At 46.6% G+C, this 24,817-nt stretch overlaps 3 protein-coding genes across 3 annotated transcripts; 2 read left to right on the top strand and 1 right to left on the bottom strand.

The window, feature by feature from the left end:
• The first annotated feature begins 1,007 nt into the window (after positions 1–1,007).
• On the top strand, positions 1,008–11,771 carry HMCES (5-hydroxymethylcytosine binding, ES cell specific). The gene is made up of 7 exons (XM_077325422.1): positions 1,008–1,366; positions 2,502–2,698; positions 5,761–5,904; positions 7,629–7,748; positions 9,178–9,335; positions 9,913–10,105; positions 11,083–11,771. Exons 2-7 carry the CDS (start codon positions 2,516–2,518, stop codon positions 11,293–11,295), a joined length of 1,011 nt encoding a protein of 336 aa, XP_077181537.1. The 5' UTR covers positions 1,008–1,366; positions 2,502–2,515; the 3' UTR covers positions 11,296–11,771.
• A 1,975-nt stretch (positions 11,772–13,746) lies between these two features.
• Positions 13,747–17,174, top strand: LOC143831895 (histone H2A type 2-B-like). Its single transcript, XM_077325424.1, has 2 exons — positions 13,747–13,878; positions 14,094–17,174. The coding sequence occupies exon 2, from the start codon at positions 14,183–14,185 to the stop codon at positions 14,561–14,563; it is 381 nt and encodes a 126-aa protein (XP_077181539.1). The 5' UTR covers positions 13,747–13,878; positions 14,094–14,182; the 3' UTR covers positions 14,564–17,174.
• Positions 17,175–22,703: 5,529 nt separating this feature from the next.
• H1-10 (H1.10 linker histone) lies at positions 22,704–24,269 on the bottom strand. The gene has a single exon (XM_077325423.1). The coding sequence runs from the start codon at positions 24,087–24,089 to the stop codon at positions 23,406–23,408; it is 684 nt and encodes a 227-aa protein (XP_077181538.1). The 5' UTR covers positions 24,090–24,269; the 3' UTR covers positions 22,704–23,405.
• Positions 24,270–24,817: the final 548 nt, after the last annotated feature.

The raw sequence follows: 24,817 nt of genomic DNA, 5'->3' as shown, positions 1-24,817 counted from the left end.
GTATTTAGAATGATTATTGACTAATATTGGGTTCAGTGGTAGACTCTGATTCCTTACTTGGGCAAAATATCTATTGTTTTGTCAAAGCACCATTTTTGTGAATGCCCTTGCTGCCCCGGTTGAAATCACAGTTTGAGCAATCCCATCACATCTGGCCACCCAATATTTTACTGTACGTGGGGGTTTTACAAAATCTAGGTTTTCTGTGTTGTTAATGCTTCTAATTCAGTTACTAGGAAAAGAACTCCATACAGTTCTAAGATCGAAACAAATATACTTATATCAAGAAACAAGAAAACGTTTTTTTTTTCTTCCAGATGCTTAGAAGATTATCAGGATATCTTATTCTCAACTTGCTCCCTTCTGTCATTACTTAAAGCCAAAGACTGGAGCTTTCTATAAACCTGAGAAAAGCCAAAGGTTTGTAGAAAAATCAGAAGCCATTAAACCACACGAATACACAACATGGCTAAACACATTCAGTGGTTTTACACACACACCCACACACCCATAGAAGCAGCGCCTCTGCCTTCAAGCAGGGGGGGACCCTTTATAGTTTTCATTCTCATCAGTTGGAGAAACTGCCAGGGGGAGGGAAAACTGAGCTTTGGTGGTGTAGTGCTTAGAGTGTGAGACTGGGATTTCGGAACAATGGAATTTAGCTGAATGGCCTATGGCCACTCGCTGTCTCTAAATCTAATCTACCTCTCAGGGTTATTGTGAAGATAAAAAGGCGAGAACTGTGTCTACTGATTTCAGTCCTCATTGGGGTAACAGGTGAAGTGTAAATGAAATAAAGCTCAAGATGAAAGGTAGGGTGATTGATGGGAAGAACAGAAGGAAGTTCGGAAAGAGGAAGTTTGGGGGCTGCCAGGAGGGAAACAGGAAATCGTACAGATGAAAAATGGGGAATATAAAGTGTCCCCACTGCAAATCTTCGTGGCTTCCTTAGTGCCTTTTAATTGTATTTAACTTCAACCAATAACTTAAAAAGGTGCACTGAGAAGTGTTGGTGGAATTCTGCCACCTAATTCCAAGCGATGTTTAAAGGCGGATTACTGAGCGGCGCAATGAAAGCAAGAGTCCTCTGCACATGCCCAGAGGCTCTGCTATGCTTCGGGTGCCGTTGAGCCCTGTGCGGGGCCTTGAGGCCTAGAAGCTGGCGCCATTCTTTCCCTCACGCCTCCAAGCACAAGGAGGCGACCCGCTTCTGGCCGAAAGCGGGACTCCAGCGGACTCTGAGGCGGCGCTTGGCAGGGAGACGGGGAGGAACCGCCGAGCCGAGGTGACGTCACGGGGCCGAAACGGAGCTCACGAGAGCGAGCGAGGGAGCGGCCCGAGCCCGGGAAGGCGGGAAGCCCACGAGGTAAGGGAGCCGCTACTTCTCGGCCCAGCTCCTAGGAGGCTTGACCTCCCTTCCCTCTCTGCTGCAACCCTGCGGGTGAAGGGAGGGAGTGGGGAGCCGGTGCGGAGGGGCCGGGTGGGATTGCAGGAATGGCTTTCCGCGTCCTAGGGGTTCGCCAACATGGACAGAAGGCGTGGAGGGAACTCCGTTGCCCCGGCAGTAGGAGATCCCTTCAGTCATTCGCCCCTCCTTTCCCCCTCCCCAGCTAGGAAGCCCCCTCGACTCCTCTTTCCCCTACGATCCTCAGGCGCTTGACTGACTTCTGGGCCAAGAGGCTAGGCTTGGGAGGTTGCCAGTTCGGCACTATCCTGCTCTCCCCCAATACTTTCCCAGTGATTTAGGTCAGAAATTCTGCGCCGTGAATTATATATATAAATTATAAAGTAGCTATAAGCAGGAGCACTTTCCATGATGAAAATGTATTAAAGCAGGGGGGTGTTGTTGTTGTTTTCTGTGAGGAGCATTTCTGTGAGCATTGGCTCCTATTCAGTTTTGCCCAAGGTTGAAGCTGTTAGATTCCAACAAAATCATCAGGACATAAAGCTTTCGAGATCTGCTAGCAGCTGAAATACAACATGTATCCTGAAAGTCTATGGGAATCTTTTTCGGTGCATATTATGTTTATCCATAAAGCAAGAATTCCATATTGTACCCTCAGGGAGAATTTGGGTTCAAGGGAAGTCACTCTTGCAGCAAATTCCATATTAAAGTGGTGAAACTGCAGTATAGTTTGTATCCAGGAAAATGTATAAGGGATTTTCAGAAGACAAGGGGTACCAGAGCTTCGTTCCCTAATTCCAACAGAAGGTAGCAGAACTTGTGTGTGTGACAGGGCAGCCAGCTCTGGATTGGAAAATACCTGGAGATTTTAGGAGTGGAGCCTGGGGATGGTGGGCCTTGGGTGCATGATACAAGGCCATAGAGTCCACCCTGCAAATCAGCCATTATCTCCAGGGGAACTGCTCTCTGTAGACTGGAGATCAGTCATAAAAATGGGAAATCTCCAGGATCCCATGAGAGTTGGCAACTGTGATTCGAGAACTGGGACACAGTCACTCCAACAGCATCACTGATTAGGTACACTTGGTTTCCTTAGGGTGCTCCTGAAAAATGTGTGGTCGCACAGCAGTTTCTCTGGGAGCAGATGGTGTTCGTCGGGCCTGCACATACAGGGATAAGCTGGGGAGAAGGAGACACCCTGAATGGAAAAATGCTGACCAATATAGTCCATCCTACAATAAGTGTCCACAATCTAACAATCCTGTGCTTCTCTCCCAACAACATTTTGAGAAGGTGACAAATTGTGTTTTGTCTATATTAATGTACTGTTTTTTTTATTGTGTGTTGGGGCAGAGGTCTGTTGTTTGATGTTTATAGATAAGTTTTTAGCTATGGCTATATGATCAGAATTTTATGAATCAAAGGAATTTTGTGTGATCTATGGACTTCTGCGGAGTTCTCTAGCATTCTGAAAAAGATATATTTGTTATAAACTTGCATTTGACAAAGACTACTTGGGAACAGAAATGTTCATACATCCGAAGTGTGCTTTAGCATCCAAGCAGGTTGCTTAATCTGTAATTCAACAGAAGACTTAATGGCAAGACTTCTAAACCACCTTTTGTTCTTGATGTAAAATATGACAATTGTGCAAATGAGCCTTCTGCGTTGTCAGTGCACCTTTAAGAACAACAAAGATTTATTCAAGGCATGAGCTTTTGTATGCAGACTTATTTTGTTGTGCTTCTTCAGACCAACATGGCTATCCACTTGAATCTCTCTTCTCAGAAGTTGCTGATTAGTATAGGCAACAGCACTAGTGAAGAAGTCAGAACTAAAGGATTTGAAAGGGGCTTTCTGTGGATGTCGACACTGGAATTATGTGGCGCAGTACACAAGTAATTCTTGTTTTTGCTGCATATTCCTGAGAACAGAGTTTCCCCATATGTTTCAGAAGCATGAAAGGAAAAAGTTCTGGTGAAAATTAAGATACACTAATCTCTCCCTTTATCTATATTATAGTCTAAAAGCATTGATCTCTCCACTTGGTTGCTGTAATATGATTTCTTTTTTATATAAAAAATTAATGTTCAATAATATTTTAGCATTAATACACTGGCAGTCCATTGTGTTTTTCAGCATGCAAGGAGGTTGACTGTATAAACCTTGGAAACTGTGTGTGTGTTGAGTCATGATGTCCCTTTTAGAAGCAAGGAAGTTGTTACATTTTGAAATAATTGCATTGCAAATCAGTGAACATGTACAAATATAAAAACACATGCAATTCTGTTTTCAAGCATAACATTTGAAAACTGCTTCCTCTTTCTTTTTCCTGCCCTGACTCTCTAGATAGGAGTTCACAGAGATGCTGTAGTGGTGATTTAATTGATTTTTCTTTGTGAATTAAATATATACTGCTGAAAAGTCATTCAGTTTTTCCATTCTCCTAGGATGAGTGCCAGTTTTCCCCAAGCCAAACACAATCATACATTAACCTTTCTACCCACCACTGCTTGGCCTTTGCTGCACCTGCTGTGCCTGAACCCCAAATTAGCAGCTGCATTGGCTAGGCAAGAGCAACAGAGCATGTTCTCTCCCTTCTGTCAGAAGAAGCAAGTTTGCATTCAGTAATAGTGTGTGGAGGGCAAAGAGGAAGGGGCGTGCAAACTTTTGCAGTCCAGTACCTGAACTATGAAGCCACCCCTCATTAATTTTGTTTGTTCATGTTGACATGGTACAGTACACATTGGTTTGTTGTTAAGTCAGAAGCCAAGAGTTTCTGTCATATTTCCAAATGTTTTGAACTGTCTATATCAGGCTTTATCAACCAGGATTTCATGAAACCCTGGGGGTTCTCGACAGCCCTGAAAGGATGTCCCAAATGGGTGGGAGCTAATTTTTTAAAATATATTTTAAAATTTTGTTAAACATTTATTGGGTGATATGACCATATATAGTCAGATCAATCCACCCATCCCCCCCCAAAAAAATTGCCAATAATGGGTCTGGAGGGGGTGGGGAGGGGCCATAGGTGGGCATGTCCACAGCTATGCTTCCCAACCATATTTGCACAATCATGCCACTTCTGCGGTTTCTTTAAGCCTGAAGAATATTTCAGGGGTTTCTCAGTAGTGAAAAAGTTGAGAAAGGCTGGTCTATATGCTTGTAAAAGTTGAGGCCAGCAAAGTTTTTCTGATATTTGTGTTTGGTTATGCTAAAAACCATGAATAAAGCTTTGTAAAGCTGCCCACCCAAAAGTGAATTTAACTAGAAACTGATATAAAGCAGAAGTGAAACCCGTTAGTCTGTTTCAATTGTTTCAACTGAGAAAAATGCAAGTAATAGTGGAAGGTAAGCTTTGAAGTGGTTATGCAGCAGTTTTAAAATCCTCCAGTGCTAGAATTAGAAAGGTACTGGCCTGCATGCAACCTCTTACAATAAAACTAGCTAATTCTGTGCAGACTGCAGCTGCAGGCTTGTGAGTGGCCTAGAGTTGAAAATGTTGCTGAAAAAACATATGTTAGTCTTTATATGAAAACGTATAACTTGAACAAAACTTAAAGGAGCCACTTGAGTCAGACTTTGGTCTGTTGCTTCAAACCAGCATGGCTACCTGCCTGAACCCTTCTTTATATTGTCATCTTTTCTTTTTCATATGTGATCTTACCATGAGGTTTGCTATAAAATATTATATTTGCAAGCATTGACTCTCTGGTCTTCCTGCAGCTTTTGCTGTCATGCTCATTCTGATCTAGAACTGGAGTGACCTGTTGGTGAACTAGCAGAGAGATCATATAATACAGATAAAACTTGCAGTACCATCCTAAGTTCATCCCCTTCTAAATCTGTTGAAAGCAGTGGACTTAAGAAAGATTTAACTCAGTTTAGGGTGATGCTATTGGTTTCTTGCAAACATAAAAACAGCAGTTGGGGGGGGGGGTTGTTAGTAGTCAGTAAGAGTGGATTAAGTTGCTAGTTTCCACTGTATAACAAAGGAAAGGGTGAGAAGCAGAAATCCTTTTGCCCCTACCCAACTAGTGGCCATGAGCAGATTTCTCTAGGTGGATGGGGAGCCACATGCATTGCACATGCAGATTCCCCACCCCCATCCAATTCAATATCTGGAACTGTGAGCACACAATGCTACTTGAAGGGTAAAATACTGCTGATTGAGATGGTGAGAGCATCCAGTCTGTCTTCCCTGCTAAGCAGCTGATTGGCAGGAATTTGAGTTCTCGAAAGGGCTTCATGTGCACATTTTACGGAGCTGTTCGACAGGAACTTCCAACTAAATTGTAATCATCTTTTTCTGTGAGGGCTTCCTAAGTTTTCTTTCTGTTTTTACGTTATGGAAGGATTCCAGTTCTTCTGAGCGGGTCCTTGTAGCCATGCGTTGGGGGCTAATTCCATCCTGGTTCAAGGAAGATGATCCATCTAAAATGCAGTATAACACTTCGAATTGTCGCAGTGACACCATGATGGAGAAACTCTCGTACAAGGTTAGTTTTGCATGGCCTTCCACATGTCACCTTCCATTTACCTCCTCCTGGGCAGTACTGTTAATTCCTTTGAGCAAGACATAGGCACTGAATATTTTCCACTAGCAGTATTACCCACAGTTGCCCTAGCTCACCAGGTGTAAACATTTCTGAACTGCATGCTGTGAATGCAGTGTTTTGAACTTTCTGGAGGGGAAGAGTGCAGGAGGTGACAGCTTTTTCACCATGCTGCGCTTGACAGAGCAGCCCTGAGCTAAAATGCTGCTTGATTTTTGTGCAGGTTAGATTACCGTTAGAGAAAACAAAAAATAAGTCTGGGTGCCTGAAAGACTTTTGGGAAGTGGACATTCATAAACGTTCGCTGATTTATTCCAACAGAAAACACGTTGGATATTTAACTCTTCTTGCCTCTCTATCATGTCTAGAGTGCACAGCTCCAGGCTTTCTCAGCCCTATATATATATATATATATTTGTTATTGAGTGATATGACCATATATGGTACATGGCCACCCAGGGCATATGATCATATTGACCTGCCTTTCCCCTCCCAAAATGGCCAATAATGGGCCTGGAGGGAGTAGGAAGAGGAGGGTCCCTGGATAGGCATGTACACAGCAGTGCATCCCAACCATATTTGCATGATTACACCAATCTGGGGTTTCTCAAAGCCTAAAGGATGTTTCTGGGGGTTCTGAATGGTAAAAAGGTTGAGAAAAGCTGCTCTAGACCCAGATGAAAGATCCACTTCACAGATGTTTGGTGAGGGCAGAGCAGTTTAGCCAATGTTGGGGGTATGTAATTTGACCTATCCTTTATCTCTTTGTTTCATCCACCTTTCTTTTATGCCCCTGAGGTTGCTGCTTCTCCTTACTTTGAACTGTTGCTTCCTTCCAGAAGGCCACATTAGTTTTGCCTTGTTTATAATAATCTCCAACAAAGCACTGAAACAAAGATGCAAAATCACTCCTTTCTCTGAGATTGTGATGACTGTATTGTATTATCCTAGCTTTCTAAACAAATGTTTGGAAATCCCTGTAATGCTATAAATGTCACAGACACAATACGTATCACTGTCGTATTTATAATTTTGCTTTACTTCAGATAATTTTAGCTTACAGCTCTGGTGTAAACCTCTCGTTGCTCTGAAAATCACTTTCTGTAATTGATATATAATACTATATAATCCTCAAATATTTGTTATATCTTTTTATATAACCTTTTTATTATAGATTTTCATTAATAAAATATAGGAGAGGGAAACAAAGTCTTAGAATAAGAAGGAACAAAAAAAAAAACCAACCGCCAAGGCAAAGCAAAATACTAAACAAAATAACGTTAACAGTACAGTTTTTTTTCAAGAGCATTATACCATCATTATTTTCCTTTTTCTCCTCTGTCTTCTAGTAATGTAATCCTTTAATACATTTGTATTCTCTTATTAATCTTATTAAACTTGGTTTTAGAAGCCTACAGTTAAGTCATTTTTCTCTCTGGCATAAAAATTCCAATAAGGGCTTCCAATTTGTATGAAAAGAGCTACTGAGTTTTCTTTCAGTAAAATAGTCGATTTTACCATCTCAGCAAGTTCTCTTAATTTAAATAGCTAACCCTTTGTAATTGGTATTTGCAGATCTTTCAGCAAATACTTGTTACATCTGACCCTGCCCCATTAATGGATTCATCTTTTCTCCTCCTCTGTTCTCTCTCTCTTTCTCTCCAAAGAGGCCTCTTCTCAAAGGCAAGCGTTGTGTGGTGCTGGCTGATGGCTACTATGAATGGCAACAACGCAACGGGCAGAAGCAACCCTATTTCATTTACTTTCCCCAGACTGTGCAAGAAACGGTACAGCCATTGTTCATTAATATTTAAAGCTAAGTTGCCCAACTGTTGCCTTGCTTTCATTATACTTTTTTCCTCTTAAATGTCTTTATGAAGGTGAAGCTGTACAATATTGGTCTGCTTATGTAGCAAATGTTGAAAGGACTGGTGTTCATATATAGGATGAGATCTGTTTGGACAGATATGTGGTGCTATCAAAAATAACAAATGGAAGTGTTTGTTAAATCAAAGAGAGGACCAACAATCATTTTCTCACAATCCATCTTCAGTATCTCAATTGTGGCCTCAGCTATTGGAGGGGGGGGCATGAAAATTGGTTTATTAACAACATGCTTGTCAAAGTGGGGATGCGATTAAGAGGCACAGGCAATAGTGGGGTTTGCAGCTGCCTCCACTTATTCCCAATTCCAGTCCTCATCACCTGCTTTTAGTGACATGTGAGCCAGAAGTATGATTGGGCCTGGGGCACAATCCTGCTTTTAGAAAACTAGCTGCAGCTGTGGCTCAGAGGAAAGGCTGTGAAGCAAGGAGAGGAGTCCCTCCCCACCCTTCAATTCTGAATTCAGATATCATGAAACATTGTTCTCAGCTTCTCCTTAAAAGGAGGATAGGATACAAACTCCTAGTAAGTGCCTGAAACCTCAGACACTGGTTCTGTAGGTTTGCCTTTTCCCATTAGAAGTTTCCATCCTGTGTAGCCAGTGTGTAGCCAGCTTGGTGTAGTGGTTGGGAGCACTGACTTAAAGGCCCATTATGCACGGCCGCCGAACCGGCGATTTCGGGTCACATGGAAAACGCGGAGGGGAAAGACGCGAAGTACACCAGTTATGCATGGCACGGGGTGCGACGGCGGCAAAACCCAGAGTAACCGATTATGCACGCGGCGATCCGGGCGCCGCTTCTGGTTGCACCCCGGTCACCCGGAAGCTGCGCTTTCTTCCGCGTTTCGCTAACGCGGCTTTTTCGGCGGCATGCACCGAAGCTGCGGCCGGTTGCAGCCGGCACCATGCGTTATCCGTGATTTTAGTCGCCACCATTCCACTCCGAATGTGCGTTATTCCCCCCGTGCATAATGGGTCCTAATCTGGCAAACTGGGTTGGATTCCCCACTCCTCCTCCATGTGCAGCCAGCTGAGTGACCTTCTGACTGAGCAGTAATATCAGGACTTTCTCAGCTTCACCTACCTCACAGGGTGTCTGTTGAGGGGAGAGGAAAGGGAAGGCAGTTGTAAGCTGCTTTGAGACTCCTTCGGGTAGAGAAAAGTGGCATATAAAAACCAACTTTTCTTCTCCTTCTCCTCCTTCTAAAGGCAATGTGTACCTCCTCCTGTGGCCTGATGGCAGTTCAGCATGCCCAGATGACAGAAGTACTCCTCTGCATTTTATATACATGATGTTTTTAATATTGTTCTCCCCTCTTTTTACATTCCAGAAATCAGATATAGAAGGTGAAGATCCAGATGGCCAGAGGTTACTCACCATGGCTGGTATTTTTGATACTTGGGAACCTCCTAACGGAGGGGAAGTATTGTACAGCTACACCATCATCACAGTAGAAGCTTCTAAGAGTGTAAGCTCCATCCATCACAGGCAAGGGAGAATAACTGGACAATGCTTTATTTTAGAGCAAATTGTAACAAAACTATATTGCATGGGTCAAAAATATAATGACCTTATACACTACTGTACTAATATGGTTGTGTTTTCCCTCCTAAATAAATAGCTTCAAAGGAAAGTGAGATCACTGAGATCAAATACCCCCTCCCCCTTTTTTCTTTTTTTGCTCATTTCCAATAGTCACCCTTGGAGAGCAGCTGAACATAAGCAACCTGTTACAGTTGCCAAGTCATAGCCTTATCATACATTATTTATTTGTGCTATCTCTGGAAGCAGTCCTTCAGATTACTGCAAATCCATTCCATGGCTTTGTCACTCAGGCCCTATGAAGCCAAGTCACTTTGGTGAATGCATATTGGAGGTTTGTGCAAATAGCAGTTGTTTACCGTTCCTTGCTATCTTCTCCAGTGACAAATCATCTCCAGGTTTTTGTTTCACTTTTTTGGCAGTCTTGTTATTGCCATTGCTTAAGATTTTTCCTGTTTCTTCAGTCATAATACTAATCTGGGCATTTCTGTCCACTACTGAGATCTGATTTTCACTTTTTTAGGATGCCAGCTATTCTGGATGGGGATGAGGCTGTTGGGAAATGGTTGGACTTTGCAGAAATACCCACACAGGAAGCACTCAACTTTATTCACCCCACAGAGAATCTTGCCTTCCACCCAGTCTCAACTGTAGTAAACAACTCTCGAAACAATACACCAGAATGCATCATACCCATTCAACTGGACCTTAAGAAGGTAAGATCTGGTGGCCATATTATCCTGATTGGTGGTAGTGGTGGAAAGTGCTGACTTCTGTCAACCCCATAGGGTTTTCAGGGTAAGAGACTTTCAAGAAATGGCTTGCCATGGCCTGCCTGTATACCGCAACCCTTGACTTCCTTGGTGGTCTCCCATCCTAATGCTAACCAGGGCCATCCCTGTTTAGCTTCCAAGATCTGGCAAGATTGGGCTAGGCTGGGCCATCCAGGCCATAGCTTTTCCTGACATATTACTCTTAATATCTTTCTCTAATATTTCAACAGATTGCTTCTTGTTAACATCACTGCGTTAAGCCCTCCCAAGCAGTTTCTGTTGTTTGCTTTAACAGAGAGGGCAGCAAGTTCAGAATGCATGTGTTTTGCATCTCTGTTCAACGTGGCCAGCTGGTTGCCTGGTATCCAGAAAGACTGTGCCTCTTTATCAGCCTCTGTAAAACCTGTCCTTGATGATTTGAAAAGTCCCTGATACAGCTGGAAATGACTAGCATCCATTTTGAAACAGAGAACTATTTGCTTTAATATTTTAAGAAGGCAACAAAGCCATTTTTATTGTATTGATTAAAGATGTTTATACCCCAATTCCTGAAGAATTTGTCCACAATGACTCACCATACAATAGCACACAATATTCATATTAATTTGTTGCACTACAACTCCTCATTCAGCAGCAGAATAAAAGGAAGTAAGAACAAAATGGCTAGCTGAAGAAAATATAAAGGTCATTGCCTGGTACCTAACAAGGGCTCCAGGTAGATCTCTCATCAGCATGCATTCCAGAAATGCATCATTTATGTTGGGGGGAAATGTTAGGTTTGTTTTTCTTGATACAATAGCTTCATTTTAACAGAGCTTGAAATGCTCCCAGAAGACATCTGGCTATATAGGTTTGCTGAATTTCTCTGCTGATTCCTTTGATTTCACTAGTTATTTCTCCATTTGTTTTATGTTTCCCAGGAGACCAGAGTCAGTGCAAGCAGCAAAATCATGATGAACTGGTTAACAAGCAAATCTAAGAAAGAGGAAGATGATAGTTTACCAAAGTGGTCCAGCCAGTTCATCCAAACAGCATCAGCATCAGCATCAGCATCCAAGAAAACCAGGAGAGATTTAATGAACCAGGGGATGGAAGAGGGGCCACCTTCTGCAAAGCAGAGCAAAAATCAGTAATTTGTGGGCCCTTAGACTTCATGCCCACCAAACAAATGAGTCATGACACTTGAGCTTCCTGCCCAGATCATTTAAATCTGATTGTTTCTACTAATTTGAAATGTGATATGGGATTTCCTGTTTACTGATGCCTAGCAATTGAGACGTGCCTTTTAATGTAGATTTTATGTACAATACTACACTTGAGTTGGAGTCTCTGTCATGTTTCTTGCTCTGGTATTCATTTGATATACTTATTTGGCATTGATTTTGCTAATTCTAGAAGCTGGAGAGCTTCTTTTGAAAAATGATACATAACAAGTATCTAGGTCTGTTCCTTAACGAGTTCAAATGTTATTGTCTCTTGTGAAGCCATTTTGCTTCCTGTAATGTTTTTCTAAGAAACAACTATATTAAGGTGCAATGACAGCAGCTATTGCATGACGTTTTGGCAATTACAGCTTATGATCAGTAGTAAAAAAATCTTCAAGCACTAACATGATGGAAAGAAAGCTTTGTCCTACTTTATCTCCAAAAAGCATTCTCATAAGATGAAATACCAAATACTTCTCTGGGTTGTTAGTTTTAGCATAGCGTTTTCTGAAGGACTGGGAGGGCAAAGTTAACTACCTCAGAAGTCTGCTTTATAGTCTCCTTGTCAAAAGAGACACATAAGTAGAATGAAAAAAACATTCCCCTCTGAAAGGGAAGGATTTCTGTCCTGTAGCAAATAGAAAAGAGGAGAGCTGTTTTCTGTATAGCCCGCTTTTCACTACTTGAAGGAATCCCAAAGCAGCTTACAAACCCCTTTCCCTGCCTCTCCTCACATCAGACACCCTGTGAGTTAGGGGCTGAGAACTCTGAGAGAACTGCTCTGTGACTAGCCCAAGGTCACCCAGCTGACTGCAGATAGAGGAGTGGGGAATCATACCTAGTTCTCCAGATTAGAGTCTGTCACTCTTAACCACTATACTACTGTAGCTCTTGTCAGTGGTGCAGAATTCCTATTCCAAGGACACTGGCAGTAGAGAAGGTGGTGATACTGCATATATTTTAAAAGGTTGAATTGTTCCTTTGTGCTCCACTTATTTCAGTACTAAGAAAGCGATTTGGAGAGCATCTTTATTTGTTTAGTACTATAATTTATTTTATTTGTCAGAAGGGCAATTCCCCCTTATTTTATTAGGAATATTTTTTCTCAGCTTTTATGTATCAGTAGCTGCTGTTGGATTAGAAAGGCTCAGGAAAATACAGTTGCTAGCATATGAAGACCCCCATTTCCATCAGCTTGTTGATTAACAGCAAATGGGTCTTCAAGAGATTCCCTTTGCTGACTGAAATGTTTGACCCCCATCCATGTATCATATCCCTTATTACAATGGGTGTCTCCTCATGAGTTTATCACAGAGGGGGGAAATCCTTTTATTTCTTTCCAGCCTATGCCAGAACAACAGTCCTTGATTTGGAGTGTCAATTATAGGCCATCCACAGAACCTAAGAAAGTGGTTTCTCTCCCTTTCAGTTCGTTTATTCTGTAGATTTACTAAGAGAGAGCAAGCATTTCAATTTCTTATTAATGTTTTGTTCAAACAAATTCAACATTAGGATGATCTGCTTGATGTATTCTTAACAAATGCATCTTCCATTGTCTGCTCAGTGACCTATTCTGGAGAGTTCTGCACTTAATCTCTCAGACAACCTAATCTTGGGGTCTTTTCTTGTGAAGGGTAAAAGGTGTTGAAATAGCTGCCAAATCTTTCAACTTCTGCAAGGACCCCCGGGGGTTAACAGCTTCTGCATGACCCGACTGGAATCCGTTTTTGCAGAAAGTTTCCACTGAGACAGGATGATCCCACCAGCCCTATGTGCTTCTCTGGCAGCATTGATCCTGTCCTGCTTCAGAAAAGTCTTGCAAACTGAACTAACGTCGACTTCTAATTGAATCATCAATAACCGGAACGCTTGTGGCCCTGATGCTGGGCCACCTTGTAAGGATAGGTTCTGGCTGCTGGCGGTTTCTTTGAGAAAGCCGCCACAGAATCAGGCCCCGTGTACTCCGGGAAGGCATCTGTTTCGTTATTGGAAGTGGCGTTGCAGGGGGGCTAAAAGCGAAGCTCTTAAACGTCGGTGCAATCGTGCACCCCACCCCCGACCGCAGAGCGCTTGCTGCCTCTGCCCTCCGTCATTCTGAGTGTCCGGGGCCGTCGCAGGGCGCCCCTTAGTAACAGTCTGCATGTAGGTCGTATCCCTTTGTCACACCGAGCCAGAGACCCCCGCGTCTCCCAAAGCTGCTGCTGCTGCACATTAATATGCTTCACCAGCAGCTCTCTTTGCAGGCGGCACAGCCTGTTTCCGCGGCTGCTCCAGCTTCTCCCGAGCCCGAACATGGACGACGCGAGCGCCTATGCAAATCAGGGATCGGAATACCCGCCAATGGCCGCGCGGCTCCGCTCGTCTCCCCGCCAATGGGAGGCCGTCGGCAGGCTGGGCTTGGATTTATATCCTCCAGCCGCTCGCGCTTGTTATTGTCACTGCAGCTGCGGTCGTCGGGCGAGGCGGGCGGAGCGGTGCGGTGCGCGGCCCAGGCTGCAGCTCTGGCCAACGGTGAGGGGGGAGCGGCGGGGACCCTCGCGTGGGGCTCGCTGGCGGCGCCGGTGGCGTCAGGGCCCCGATCCCCGCGGTGCTGGTGCGTCAGTAGGCTGGGTGGGGGAGTTGCTGGGAGCCGCGCGTCTGCCGCGGCGCTGCTTGCCCGCATCATGCGCCTCGCCGCCCCGTGCGCCTGCCTCAACGGCTGCATTTGTCTTCCCCTCTCCCTCCAGGTAAGGCTGCCTCTCTCGGCAGGCGAGCGCCCGAGCGCCGCTCCTAGCTCTTTCCGGGCGTCCCCCGCCCGCCCGCCGGCCTTCTCGCCATGTCTGGCCGAGGGAAATCGGGAGGCAAAGCCCGGGCCAAGGCGAAGTCGCGCTCCTCGCGGGCCGGCCTGCAGTTTCCAGTGGGGCGAGTGCACCGGCTTCTGCGGAAAGGGAACTACGCGGAGCGGGTGGGCGCCGGAGCGCCGGTCTACCTCGCCGCCGTCCTCGAGTACCTGTCGGCCGAGATCCTGGAGCTGGCGGGCAACGCGGCGCGGGACAACAAGAAGACGAGGATCATTCCCCGGCACCTGCAGCTGGCCATCCGCAACGACGAGGAGCTCAACAAGCTGCTGGGGGGAGTGACCATCGCCCAGGGTGGGGTCCTGCCCAACATCCAGGCCGTGCTGCTGCCCAAGAAGACCCAGAGCTCCAAGAAATGAGCCGGCCGGAGAACAGCCCGTCGGCGACCCTCTCCCCGCGCCCCATCCCCATTATCTGGTGCTGCGGCCACCGGACGCCTCTCCCCTTTCTCTTCAGCACTTGCTGCAGCCGGCGCAGGGCAGAGCGCATTGTTGGCATTGGTGCAAGCAGTGCTAGGCCTTCTGTCCCCTCCCCATTCCTTTGCCCCACTCAGCCCCCCTTTCTCTTCTTTGGCCATCCCTCCATTTGAACCATCTTCTCTTGCCACCCCTGCCTGCCCCCCTTTTTCCTAGGGGCAGGTGAGGGAAGAGCAGGGGTGATATTCTGTGCCACCAAAAGGGCATGTGTTCCGGGCCCTGGCTGCCACCTTCGGCCCTACCCATTGATTTCTCCCCTTCTCCCCAAGGTTTAGTTGTAAATCTACTGCTCTGAACCCACCTAATCCATCAGCTGTATGATTAGGTTTTTCTCTCTCCCCCTGCCCAGTCCTCTTAAACACTTTCCTGTATCTAGGGGTTGGGGGAGAGTCGGAATCAAGAAACCGATCTGGAACCAGAATAATTCTTTGTATTCAGTTTTTGTGTTTCCCCTTGACGAACTGGAGAGCAGGACTAACTGGAAGAGGAAAAGCACCTTAGCCTCAGGAAGCTTCCTGCCTTCTGTAGGAAGACAAGGAGCTCTGCTTGGCCTGCGATTTGCATCCCTAGGGATCCCCTGTGCCTCACGGGGTGGGAGTGTAGACTCTAAGGAAGAGGGACCTCTTCATAACTTTGTTGTTTTGCACGAATCTTAAAACTGCTCAGTCCCAGAGTTCAAGATGGTGATGGATCTATCTACCTAACGTTGCTGCACATCCTCGTTTCATATGATCACAGACCGAGGGATAAAAGGGAGAGGCTACTAGGAAACATTAGTGTGTGTGTGTGGGGAGGGGGATCTTATCTCTTAAGAAAGTAATAGTGTCATATTCTAAATTTTCATTCCCCCCCCCTTGTTTGCTGTATGCTGAAGTATTGTATTTGTACTGCATTCCTTCTTGTGCATTCTTGTTAATGTTTTATTTTTGTTTTTAATGTTTAGCTATCTTGAATCTCTGGTGTAGTCAAGACCCTTGGGACATTAGGCTGTGAGGAAAGTGGAGGCTTCAGCTCCTGTAGTTAGTTATGTGCCCTAGTTTGTCACACTTTAATTTTTTTTTGAAAGCCTGATTACCAGAAGTGGTGGCTCCAGTGAGCAGGAGGCCCCTTTTCAAACTGTATACAAGATCTTGAACTTTGAGGTGGTGCATTCAGATCCTCTGAATGCGCTTAACAGCTTAGCTGGAAGGCAAGACTACGTGGATTTAGACCTATTTCAGTCCTTTTGACGTCAGTGGCGCCAAAATCATTGAAAATGAAGGTATTTTTAGAATAATGGCTTACTTCTCAGCCTAGACAGTAAGTATGAGGTCAGGCATGCTCACTGCTTCCTTAATACAGAAGCGATTATAGTATGCTTAACCTCCCACCCCACCCTCTGCTGGATTGTAGATTCTGTTGCAGCACCTCCTGCAGTGCTTGGAGTTTAGCACTTGCATCCTTGTTTGCACTTTAAACTACAAACTGTGTTCCCTGTTCAGCATTTCACTTCTAATTTTGTAGTGGATATGCATGTTTGGTATTGGTTTAATGTTTTAGGGTTGGATTTTAGGCTTTAAAAGCCCTATAAGTTATGTAAGAGTAAAGTATCCAGTTAATGTAGTGGTTTACTAAATAGGTGTTTGGATAATGTATGAGCATGAAGTTGGCCTCACTGTTCCTGTGACGCATAGTAACTTGTGATCTTCTAGAAATGGTATTGGAGTCCAATCTTGCTTGCTTAGGTTATAGAGTTGATAGAGCCATGTGCATGCAGCAGCATCTAGGCTATGGGACAAGTGGAACTTGTAATATTTATGGGGCGACTGTGTATGTGCTGTTCAGTAGCATGTGTGCAGCCTATCAAGTGAGCTGTAAATCTGTGGATGAATTATTGTCTTGCTCTGGTTCAGCTGATGATAACTAGACTAGTAGAACTTGGAAGCTTCTATAAGGACTGCAAAAATGCATAGAGTTTGTTTATCCACAGTGCAATCCTAAACAGGTTTGTATCTTTCTAAGCCCACTAAAATCAGTGGGCTTAGGTGGGTGTAATTGTTTAGGATTGAACTGCCAGTTGCAGAACAGGAGAAATGTTACATTGCTAGAATATTGTCTCTTCAGTGATACCTGAGAAGCAGAACCTTGATCTGCCCTTGTCTGACTCTCCCCCCCCCCCCAACCAGTTTCCCTCTGCAGACCCAGAAGAAGGCCTCTTGTTCCTAAATAGCTATCTCATTCCTCTGGCCCTGGACCAGCCTGTGGTTCACGCTTTTCTTTCAAAAAGTACTGATTGCATCATTACGGAGAGGGAGTTTAAATGCAAATAACTGCTAAAGAATGGGAAATTCTGAGTTTCTGTGTTCCAGTGTTTTTCTGTCTTTGTTTTGAAGTTCAGTATTTTTGTTTTGTCAAAGATTGCTTTGTATTTATTAGAAAATGCAGAACTTGTGATACTGGAGAAAGTGGAAAACCAATGTTCTTATTAAACTGGTTCAGTCTTGAATGCACATAACTTGATGTCTTATCAACATGTCATTTATATTCTGCTTGGGGTTGTTGGATCATAATTTGCATTTATCCACTATAATTTTACAATTTTTTTGCGACAGTAGAGGGCTAGAGGCTTGCAAAAGTTTCCCTTTCCAATACAAGAGAACAAATTTAAATAGTGTAGACCAGGGGTAGTCAACCTGTTGTCCTCCAGATGTTAGTGTAGTACAATTCCCATGAGCCCCTGCTAGCGTTTGCTGGCAGGGGCTCATAGGAATTGTAGTCCATGAACATCTGGAGGACCACAGGTTGACTACCCCTGCCAATTGCAGTTAGAACCATCAGTCTTGAAATCCATGTTTTGGATCCTGATCCACGTTTAGGTTGGGGCTAGTCTTCAAAGTGTATCCAATGGGAAATAGGAAGAGCATGCTCACTGGTTTGTACAGTCTTACAGAAGCAAGCCTGTTCTTTTGGAAACCAAACTTGAAAATAAATGCATGCAGTCCATATTTGATCAAAGTTAACAATGTAACGTCTCTCACAATTTTAAAATAAGTTTTAAAAACTTTTTGCAGAAAACTCAGACCTGTATATAATAGTTTCAAGTGGATAACTGTGTTGGTCTGAAGTAGTCCAACAAAATTTGGACCTTAAGACCAAAGATTTATTCAAGGCGTGAGTTTTTGTGTGCATGCACTCTTCCTCGGGTCTGAATAAAGCTTTGTTGGTCTTAAAGGTGCTATTGGACTCAAATTTTGTTGCACTGTATATAATGCTCACATACTCTTCCCTCCAAACTCTGATCAGAACTGAAGCCTGTTTAGTTTTGACAGTGGTAATTTCCATGACTTTCAGATGATCTCTCTGTTTACTTTTAAAAAATTGTATACCAAACAGCTTGGCAGGAATTTTGTTGTATCAATTGTTGGACAAAGCTATTAGAAAGGACAGTTTAATTACAACAAAATAGCCCCCTTTCAGTGTCATGACATCTTTTAGTGGCAGTTAATGCTACTTTAGGATCTGTGAGACCTGGGTTTGAATCCTGATGAAATTATGTAGCTTGCTAGATGGTGCTGGGCCTGTTAGATGCTTTCATCCTCACCTACCTATAGGGCATAGTAGACTAAAACTTCCCCTGACTGCTATCTTCCCTAAACCCACTGGATCCTGTATGTTAAATACAAATAAAAAAGATGTGGGGATGTAGTAATCAATTTATCCTAAATGTATTTTGTGAAGAGCTAAAGATCTGAATAGTGGCATCTAAACCATTTGCTTGTCTTAAGGATATTATTGGTATCCAACAATCTAAAAAGTTGTGTGCAGTAGTAAGCCATGGGACCGAAGAATGAAAAATGGTGGGTTTTATATTTACTTATCATCTAAGGCAGTAGTCCCCAACCTTTTTATCGCCGGGGACCACTCAACGCCTTTTACTGAGGCCCGGTGGGCGGGGGGTAGTTTACTCCTCTACTCTCAACCACTGCCCTAGCGCTCTCTGATCGCTATGGTAATGTTTAAACATCCCTTCAAAATAAGATACAGACACCCCACAACTATGAAGTGTGTTGTAAAGGGCTGGGGGGGATGAAGTAAAGGGCCGGGCGGGGGGAAGAAGGTGTCCTTCGGGGCCCACCTCCAATTAGTCGAAGAACCACATGTGGTCTGCGGCCCACAGATTGGGGATCGCTAATCTAAGGCAGTGGTCCCCAACCCCCCGTCTGCAGACTGGTACCGGTCCGTGGATCAGTCGGTACTGGGCTGCAGCTTCTCCTCTTCCTGCCTAACTGCTGCCTAGGGGGCTGCCCTGCCACTCTGCTGCCAGCTCACCTTTGCTGCTCTCCAGCGGCTGCCATGGCTGGTGCTGCCCCTCAGCGTGGCACTGCGCAGCTGCTGCTGGCAGCATTCCCCAAGAAGTAAGGGGCACTGAGGGGAAAGCAAGTGGAGTAGGGGCTTAGGCAGTGGCGGTGACGTCCCTCTGCAAAAGACTACCCACCCCTGGCCTCAGTAAAATTGTTAAGCATTGACCGGTCCCTGGTGATAAAACGGTTGGGGACCACTGATCTAAGGTACTACTAGTAGGTATTCCCCTCAATGTAGAAATGTGTCTTCATTAAGGATATTATAATTTTAAAACACCCAGTCATTGCTTGGGTCATTATTACAGTTTTTGTAGGTAGTATTATTAGCATAACCCACTTCGGGTGCAGAGTTAGTCAGTAATTTCTACTCTGCATTGATGAGTAAGTATTTAAGATTGTAATGTCTGAGGCATAACCTTGTTAGTCTGCAGCAAAAACAGATATCCTGTGCATTAAACAATGCAGTGCTTTTTTCTAGCATTAATTTTTGTAGACTTCAGCGCACATTTTGTCAGAAGTTCGGCGTAGGAAGGGTCCTTCATGAAAACAGATTTGAAATTATGAGGGTTATGCATTTCATGAATGTTTGATCCTGCTGGTTACATTTTTCCTGACTGTCTATATAACAGAAAAAAATATGGCTGTGTGTTAAGCTAATATACTACATGTATCTCACAAAGCAGCCTCTACTCTGGAAAGGCCGATGCCAAATGATTAGCCTTTAAGGTGCCATAAAAACTGCAACCCTATGCATGTTTCTTTGTGTGCAAGTTGCTTTGAATATGGCAAAATTTACTTTTGAGTCACAATGGGGTTAGGCTGCCAATCTTGTACTAGTCTCCTATACTGTAAAATGGGGGGGGGGGTGTTAAGTCTTTATTAATGTATTTGGGGCATGGGTTGTATTTAGTCATTTTAAGATACTTGTATTCTGTCCTTTGCCAAAGTTTCCTGCTTGCTCTGAAAAGGACTGTGACACACAAACTTAGATGACATTAAATGAGTTCTAGAGCACAAACATAAAATGTTGATACTCAAAAGTTCTCTCTCCGACCTTCAGTCCATGATGGACTACTGGGCAGGGTATGAAATATTGGGCTTTACTCAAAACATGCCAAGTTGTTTCTCCAGCAAGTGGCAGCTATGATCCCAATCATGGTTTATCACTTGTTTAAAAACAGTAGCTTGACTGAGCTACCTTTCTAAAATGTAACATTCTTCTTAGTAGGGCTCTCATAATTAAGCACATGTTAAGAATAGCTCACAGAAGGGGGGGAAGAAAAACACAATCTGGAGGATAATACGGAACGAAAAAGTGTTTGGTCAATTAACTGGCATAAACAGTGACTTGAGACAAGTCTTTATAAAATGTTCATGTTTAGTCTCAATCCAAAGATTTCTTCAGCATTATACCTTAGTTACATGTGGAACTCGAGTATTTTTCATACATTTAGCTTGATAATTGGAAAGTAAAGATGACCATATTTAAGAACTGAATTTAAATCCCTCCTGCCCATTAACTAGAGAATAGTAAAATCAGCTGCAGTAGGATAAAGTAGGATAGTGGCTAAAACTATTCCCAATGAAGACAGTCATGCTTCCAACACTATTTGCACAAGTTTTGCATAAAAGCTGCAATCTTTCCTTTTTTGATTTCTCTCCACCACCACCCTATTTTTTGAGGGTGTGTGTGTGACGGAATCAAAATTACGCTAAAAATCTGGGCGACAGCTAATTTATGTTGATAATTATGGCCTATTTTGGAAAAAAAAGCTAGCTTGCCACAGAAATGAGATGCTTTCCTCTGCCGTTTACTACCTGTCTTGAGCATCAGAATACAAAGCAAGATACTTTCCAATCTGAAATTACTGATTTTCCCATTGGTATTTCTGACAGTTCTGTACAGCTGGGTTTTACTACAATGTATGCGCAGTTTGTGGTCTTTTTTCTCTTGAGTCCTAGTATGGACTATAGCTTTGTTCCGAAGGCATTATTATTATTATTATTATTATTATTAGATTTATAGCCCGCCACTCCCTTGCGGCTCGTGGCGGGTAACAATATCGCAATTCCCCATTAAAACCCCATAAAACAATAACATTGCCAATATTGCCGGCATGGCAAGAATGGCAGCTCAACTCCCCCCCCCCCTCCCTCCCACTACTAGCGGGTGGAGAGGAGGTCCTGATGATGTTTTGCTTCGGGTCCAGAACCCGAGTCCCCGGGGGAGGCATAGATCTATTATCAGCCCCGGCCTCAACCATAAACCTGGCGGAAGACCTCGCCTTGCGAACCCGTCTTGCAGGCCCTGCGGAATGTTGAAAGATCCTGCAGGGGTCCTGTCCAGGACCATACTTTAGAAGTGAGAAATATTTTCTTTTGACTAACCCTTCTGTTACTGTTTTTTCTGGTGACATGTATTTCCTTTCCATTCCTCACCTTATTTCACTATCTCCTGAATGGCTGAATTCAAATGGGTGCCCGTGTTGGTCTGAAGTAGCACAATAAAATCAGAGTCCAGTAGCACCTTTAAGACCAACAAGGATTTATTCAAGGCGGGAGATTTGGGTGCAAGCTCTGAGGAGGAGTGCTTGCACTCGAAAGCTCATGCCTTGAATAAATCTATTGGTGTTACAGGTGCTACTGGACTCTGATTTTATGCTAAATAGCTCATCTTTGCCGTTTTGCATACATTCAGTACTGCTAAAATGGATGTTATTGTACCTGCCTTTACACTCCCCAGTTCAATACAACCCAACATCCTTTTACACTAAAATAAATCCGCCTGCCTCCCGCTTGAGCGCACATCATGCTGACTAATTTTGCTTTTCCTCTCCTCCTACCCCCCCCCCCCCCCCGCTCGACAGTCAAACCTCAGCCCCCGGCGTCTATGCCAACTCTGGCTCTGGAGGGGAGGCGGCGAGTGCCTGGGGCGAGAGTTGCTCTGGGGACTTTGAACACGGTCCAGCCCGCCCGCCCCCTCCCTACGAGCTCTCGCGAGGGAGGCCGCTGCAGCCGCTCAGGGGCTGCGGAGGTTTCAGGCGGCTGAGCTGAGCAACCAATCCCGGCAGGGCTCCTCTTCCCGCTCCTGCGCACTGCCGCCCGATGACGTAGTCCTTTCAGAGGCGGGGCGAAGGCTGGCTCCATGGGCCAGCAAAAGGCGGAGCTTCAGAAAGTCTCAAGCGGGATGCAGGAGTGTGACGCTGGCAGGTAACGCGCGTTGCTGTCGCGAGTCCGCCCAGCTGTGGCCGCGCCTCGACTTTTCCCCGCCGGGAGTGGAAAGGTGGGCGGAGTCTGAGCGCCCCATTTATTCGCCATAGGCCAGCCGGTCTTTGGGAGAGGAGCAGCCGCTTCCCTCGCCTTGCAAACGACCCTCCTGGCTGTGTGTGTGTGTAGGGGGAGGACAGGGCAGGCCCACCTCCCCCCCCCCCCCCATGGAACGCTCAGCGTCCCCTGCAGTAACTTCTCCCCCTCTCCCTTCTTGATCTCTCCCTCACCGCCCGCGCTCCCGGATCTTCTCTGCGCGTCTGCAGCATACACGCACATTTCCTCATCTACACACAGGCATTCATGCACACCCCTTTCCCTTCCTTAGAGTGAGCCCCGCGTTGCCCAGCAACTCCCCCCCCCCCATCCAGTCCCCATCTCCCGTTTGCATATTAAGACACTGGAGAAGCATCAAGTGAAAAAAATGTTTACACGGTTTATTGAACCAAAAAACATACACGCACGCGCACATACACGCGGGGGGGGGGGGGGGGAAGAGAGAGAAGACCCGCAAAGGCAGCACCATCTCTTCCAGGAGCCGAGGCAAACCACCACCCGCCTACCTGGCAGCCCCGGTCGGCGTACAGCACAGCTACAGGACTCACTCCCCGAGGCAGTCAGCCCTGCGGCTGGTCACTTGGTCCCATGTGCCCACCCACCCCCATGCGACATCGCCGGCGCTTCGGAAGTGCCGCTGGGCAGGGGCAGCTGAGGCTCCGAGGGCCGTTGCCATGGCGGCACCGCTGCAATCGGAGGGGGGGGGGGCTGCCTGCCTAGTCAAACATTCGCCAGCTCTCCCACACAGCCTTCGCGAGGCGGGGGCGGAACCGTGTCGCACTCCCGAGATCTGCGGGGACAGGGGGGCAAGGAAGGCTTCCTTTGCAGCGGGTTTCAAAGCAACGCCCGCCAACCATCCGCCGCCTTCTCTCCGACCCGCCCCCCCTCTCTGCTGCAAACTGGGGTCAGCGAAACGAAACCGGGGCGGGAGGGAGGCGCGGCCCTGTGCCTGCGGCCAAAGTCAGTGTCCGGAGTCCCGGGCAGAGGAGCCAGAGGCGCCTGCCCAAAGTGCGCGGGGGGGAGGGGAGAGTGTCTTCTGCGCCCCCCGCCCGGCCGGCGCTTCACGCCTTCCTGCTCTTGAGCGCCTTGGGCTTGGCAGACTTCTTCACCTTCTTGGCGCTGGGCGAGGGCGCGCTCTTCTTGGCCGCCTTCTTGGCTTTCACCTTGTCCTTTCGGGCCGACCCGCCCGCGGCGCCCTTCTTGTGCGACTTCTTCTCCGGCTTTCTGCTCTTGGCCACGGGCTTCTTGTCGGCCTTGCGGGAGGAGGAAGCCGCCGCCGCTGCCGCCGCCGCCGCCACCACCTTCTTGAGGGTCTTGGCGTGGGAGGCGGTGCCGGCGCCCCCCTCGCCGCCGCCCTCCAGCTTCTTCTTGTTGAGCTTGAAGGAGCCGTTGGCGCCGGTGCCCTTCACCTGCAGGAGGGTGTCGTTCTGCACCAGCGCCTTGATGGAGTACTTGAGGTAGGTGCGCCCGTTCTGCTGGTCGAACCAGGCCACTTTCTTGGCTTCGTTGTAGATCTTGGCCAGCGAGGAGCCATTGCGCTCGCCCAGCTTGCGGATCGTCTCCACCACCAGTTGGCTGTACTTGCCCGGCTGGTTCTTTTTCTTGTTGTTCTTCCTCTTCTTGGACGGCGAGAGGGACGAGCCGCCCGCCTTGGCTTTCTTGGACGCGCCTTTCTTCTCGGGAGCCAGGGGCGCCTCCTCGGCCTCGGTCAGGGGCAGGTCGGCTTCTTCGAGCTCAACCGACATGATGCGAAACGGGGACGGAGCTGCTGCCGACGAGGCTGGGCGAGCGGCTGCTTAGCCTCGGCGCTTCTTCGGGGGTGGGAAAGGAAAGCGACGCCCCAATCGTGGGTCGAAGCTGCCGGCGGAGACGAGGCTGACTCTCTGCTTCGGCTCAGCAAAGCGATCTGCCTGGGCGGGCTGCGATGCAGCGCCTTATATAGGCAGGGAGCGGACCATGTTGAGAACAATAACAGGGAGCGACGAGGCCGGCTCCAAGTTGTGCTTTTGGTGGCCCCTTTGGCGGGCCCTCTCTCCAGCGCCCGAGGCCCCAGGGGCCGGCCGCCGCCGCCATGCCCTGCTCCCAACGGTGCCTGACCGGGCTGCGCGAGTGCCGCACCCGCCCTGGGCCCGGAAGGGTCCCCCCGAGGCGATTTTAAAGACGCACCCTATGCTGGGAAGAGAGCGAGGATGGGGGCGCCCTGTCTGGAGGGCTCTGTGGCCCCCGCCAAGGGCCGCCGGCTCCAGACCACGCGCGCCGCGGGGAGAGAAGAGGCTGCGGGAGACCCCTGGCCGGCCCTGGGGCGCCGGCGATGCTGGGGGGGCGCGCTAGCCCGGGGTTAATTTGTTGTAACTAACACACTGGACGCCCTCACGTGGTCGGCTGCAGCAGCACGGAGCTGGAGAGCGGATTCCAGGGGGTCCCCGCCCGATCTGGAGGGGCTGTGACTCATGGGCCCGCAGGCCTTCGCGGG

The sequence above is a fragment of the Paroedura picta genome, chromosome 3 (assembly GCF_049243985.1).
Source record: "Paroedura picta isolate Pp20150507F chromosome 3, Ppicta_v3.0, whole genome shotgun sequence".
NCBI lineage: Eukaryota > Metazoa > Chordata > Lepidosauria > Squamata > Gekkonidae > Paroedura > Paroedura picta.
This window is presented reverse-complemented; position numbering and strand designations above follow the sequence as displayed.

Bases quoted from the DNA above. Each gene is read 5' to 3' on its own strand.
- HMCES (XM_077325422.1), top strand. From the start codon at position 2,516: ATGTGTGGTCGCACAGCAGTTTCTCTGGGAGCAGATGGTGTTCGTCGG. The intron at 7,749-9,177 runs GTACAGCCATTG...TTTACATTCCAG, and splicing joins CCCAGACTGTGCAAGAAACG to AAATCAGATATAGAAGGTGA. The intron at 9,336-9,912 runs GCAAGGGAGAAT...TCACTTTTTTAG, and splicing joins GTAAGCTCCATCCATCACAG to GATGCCAGCTATTCTGGATG.
- LOC143831895 (XM_077325424.1), top strand. From the start codon at position 14,183: ATGTCTGGCCGAGGGAAATCGGGAGGCAAAGCCCGGGCCAAGGCGAAG.
- H1-10 (XM_077325423.1), bottom strand. From the start codon at position 24,089: ATGTCGGTTGAGCTCGAAGAAGCCGACCTGCCCCTGACCGAGGCCGAG.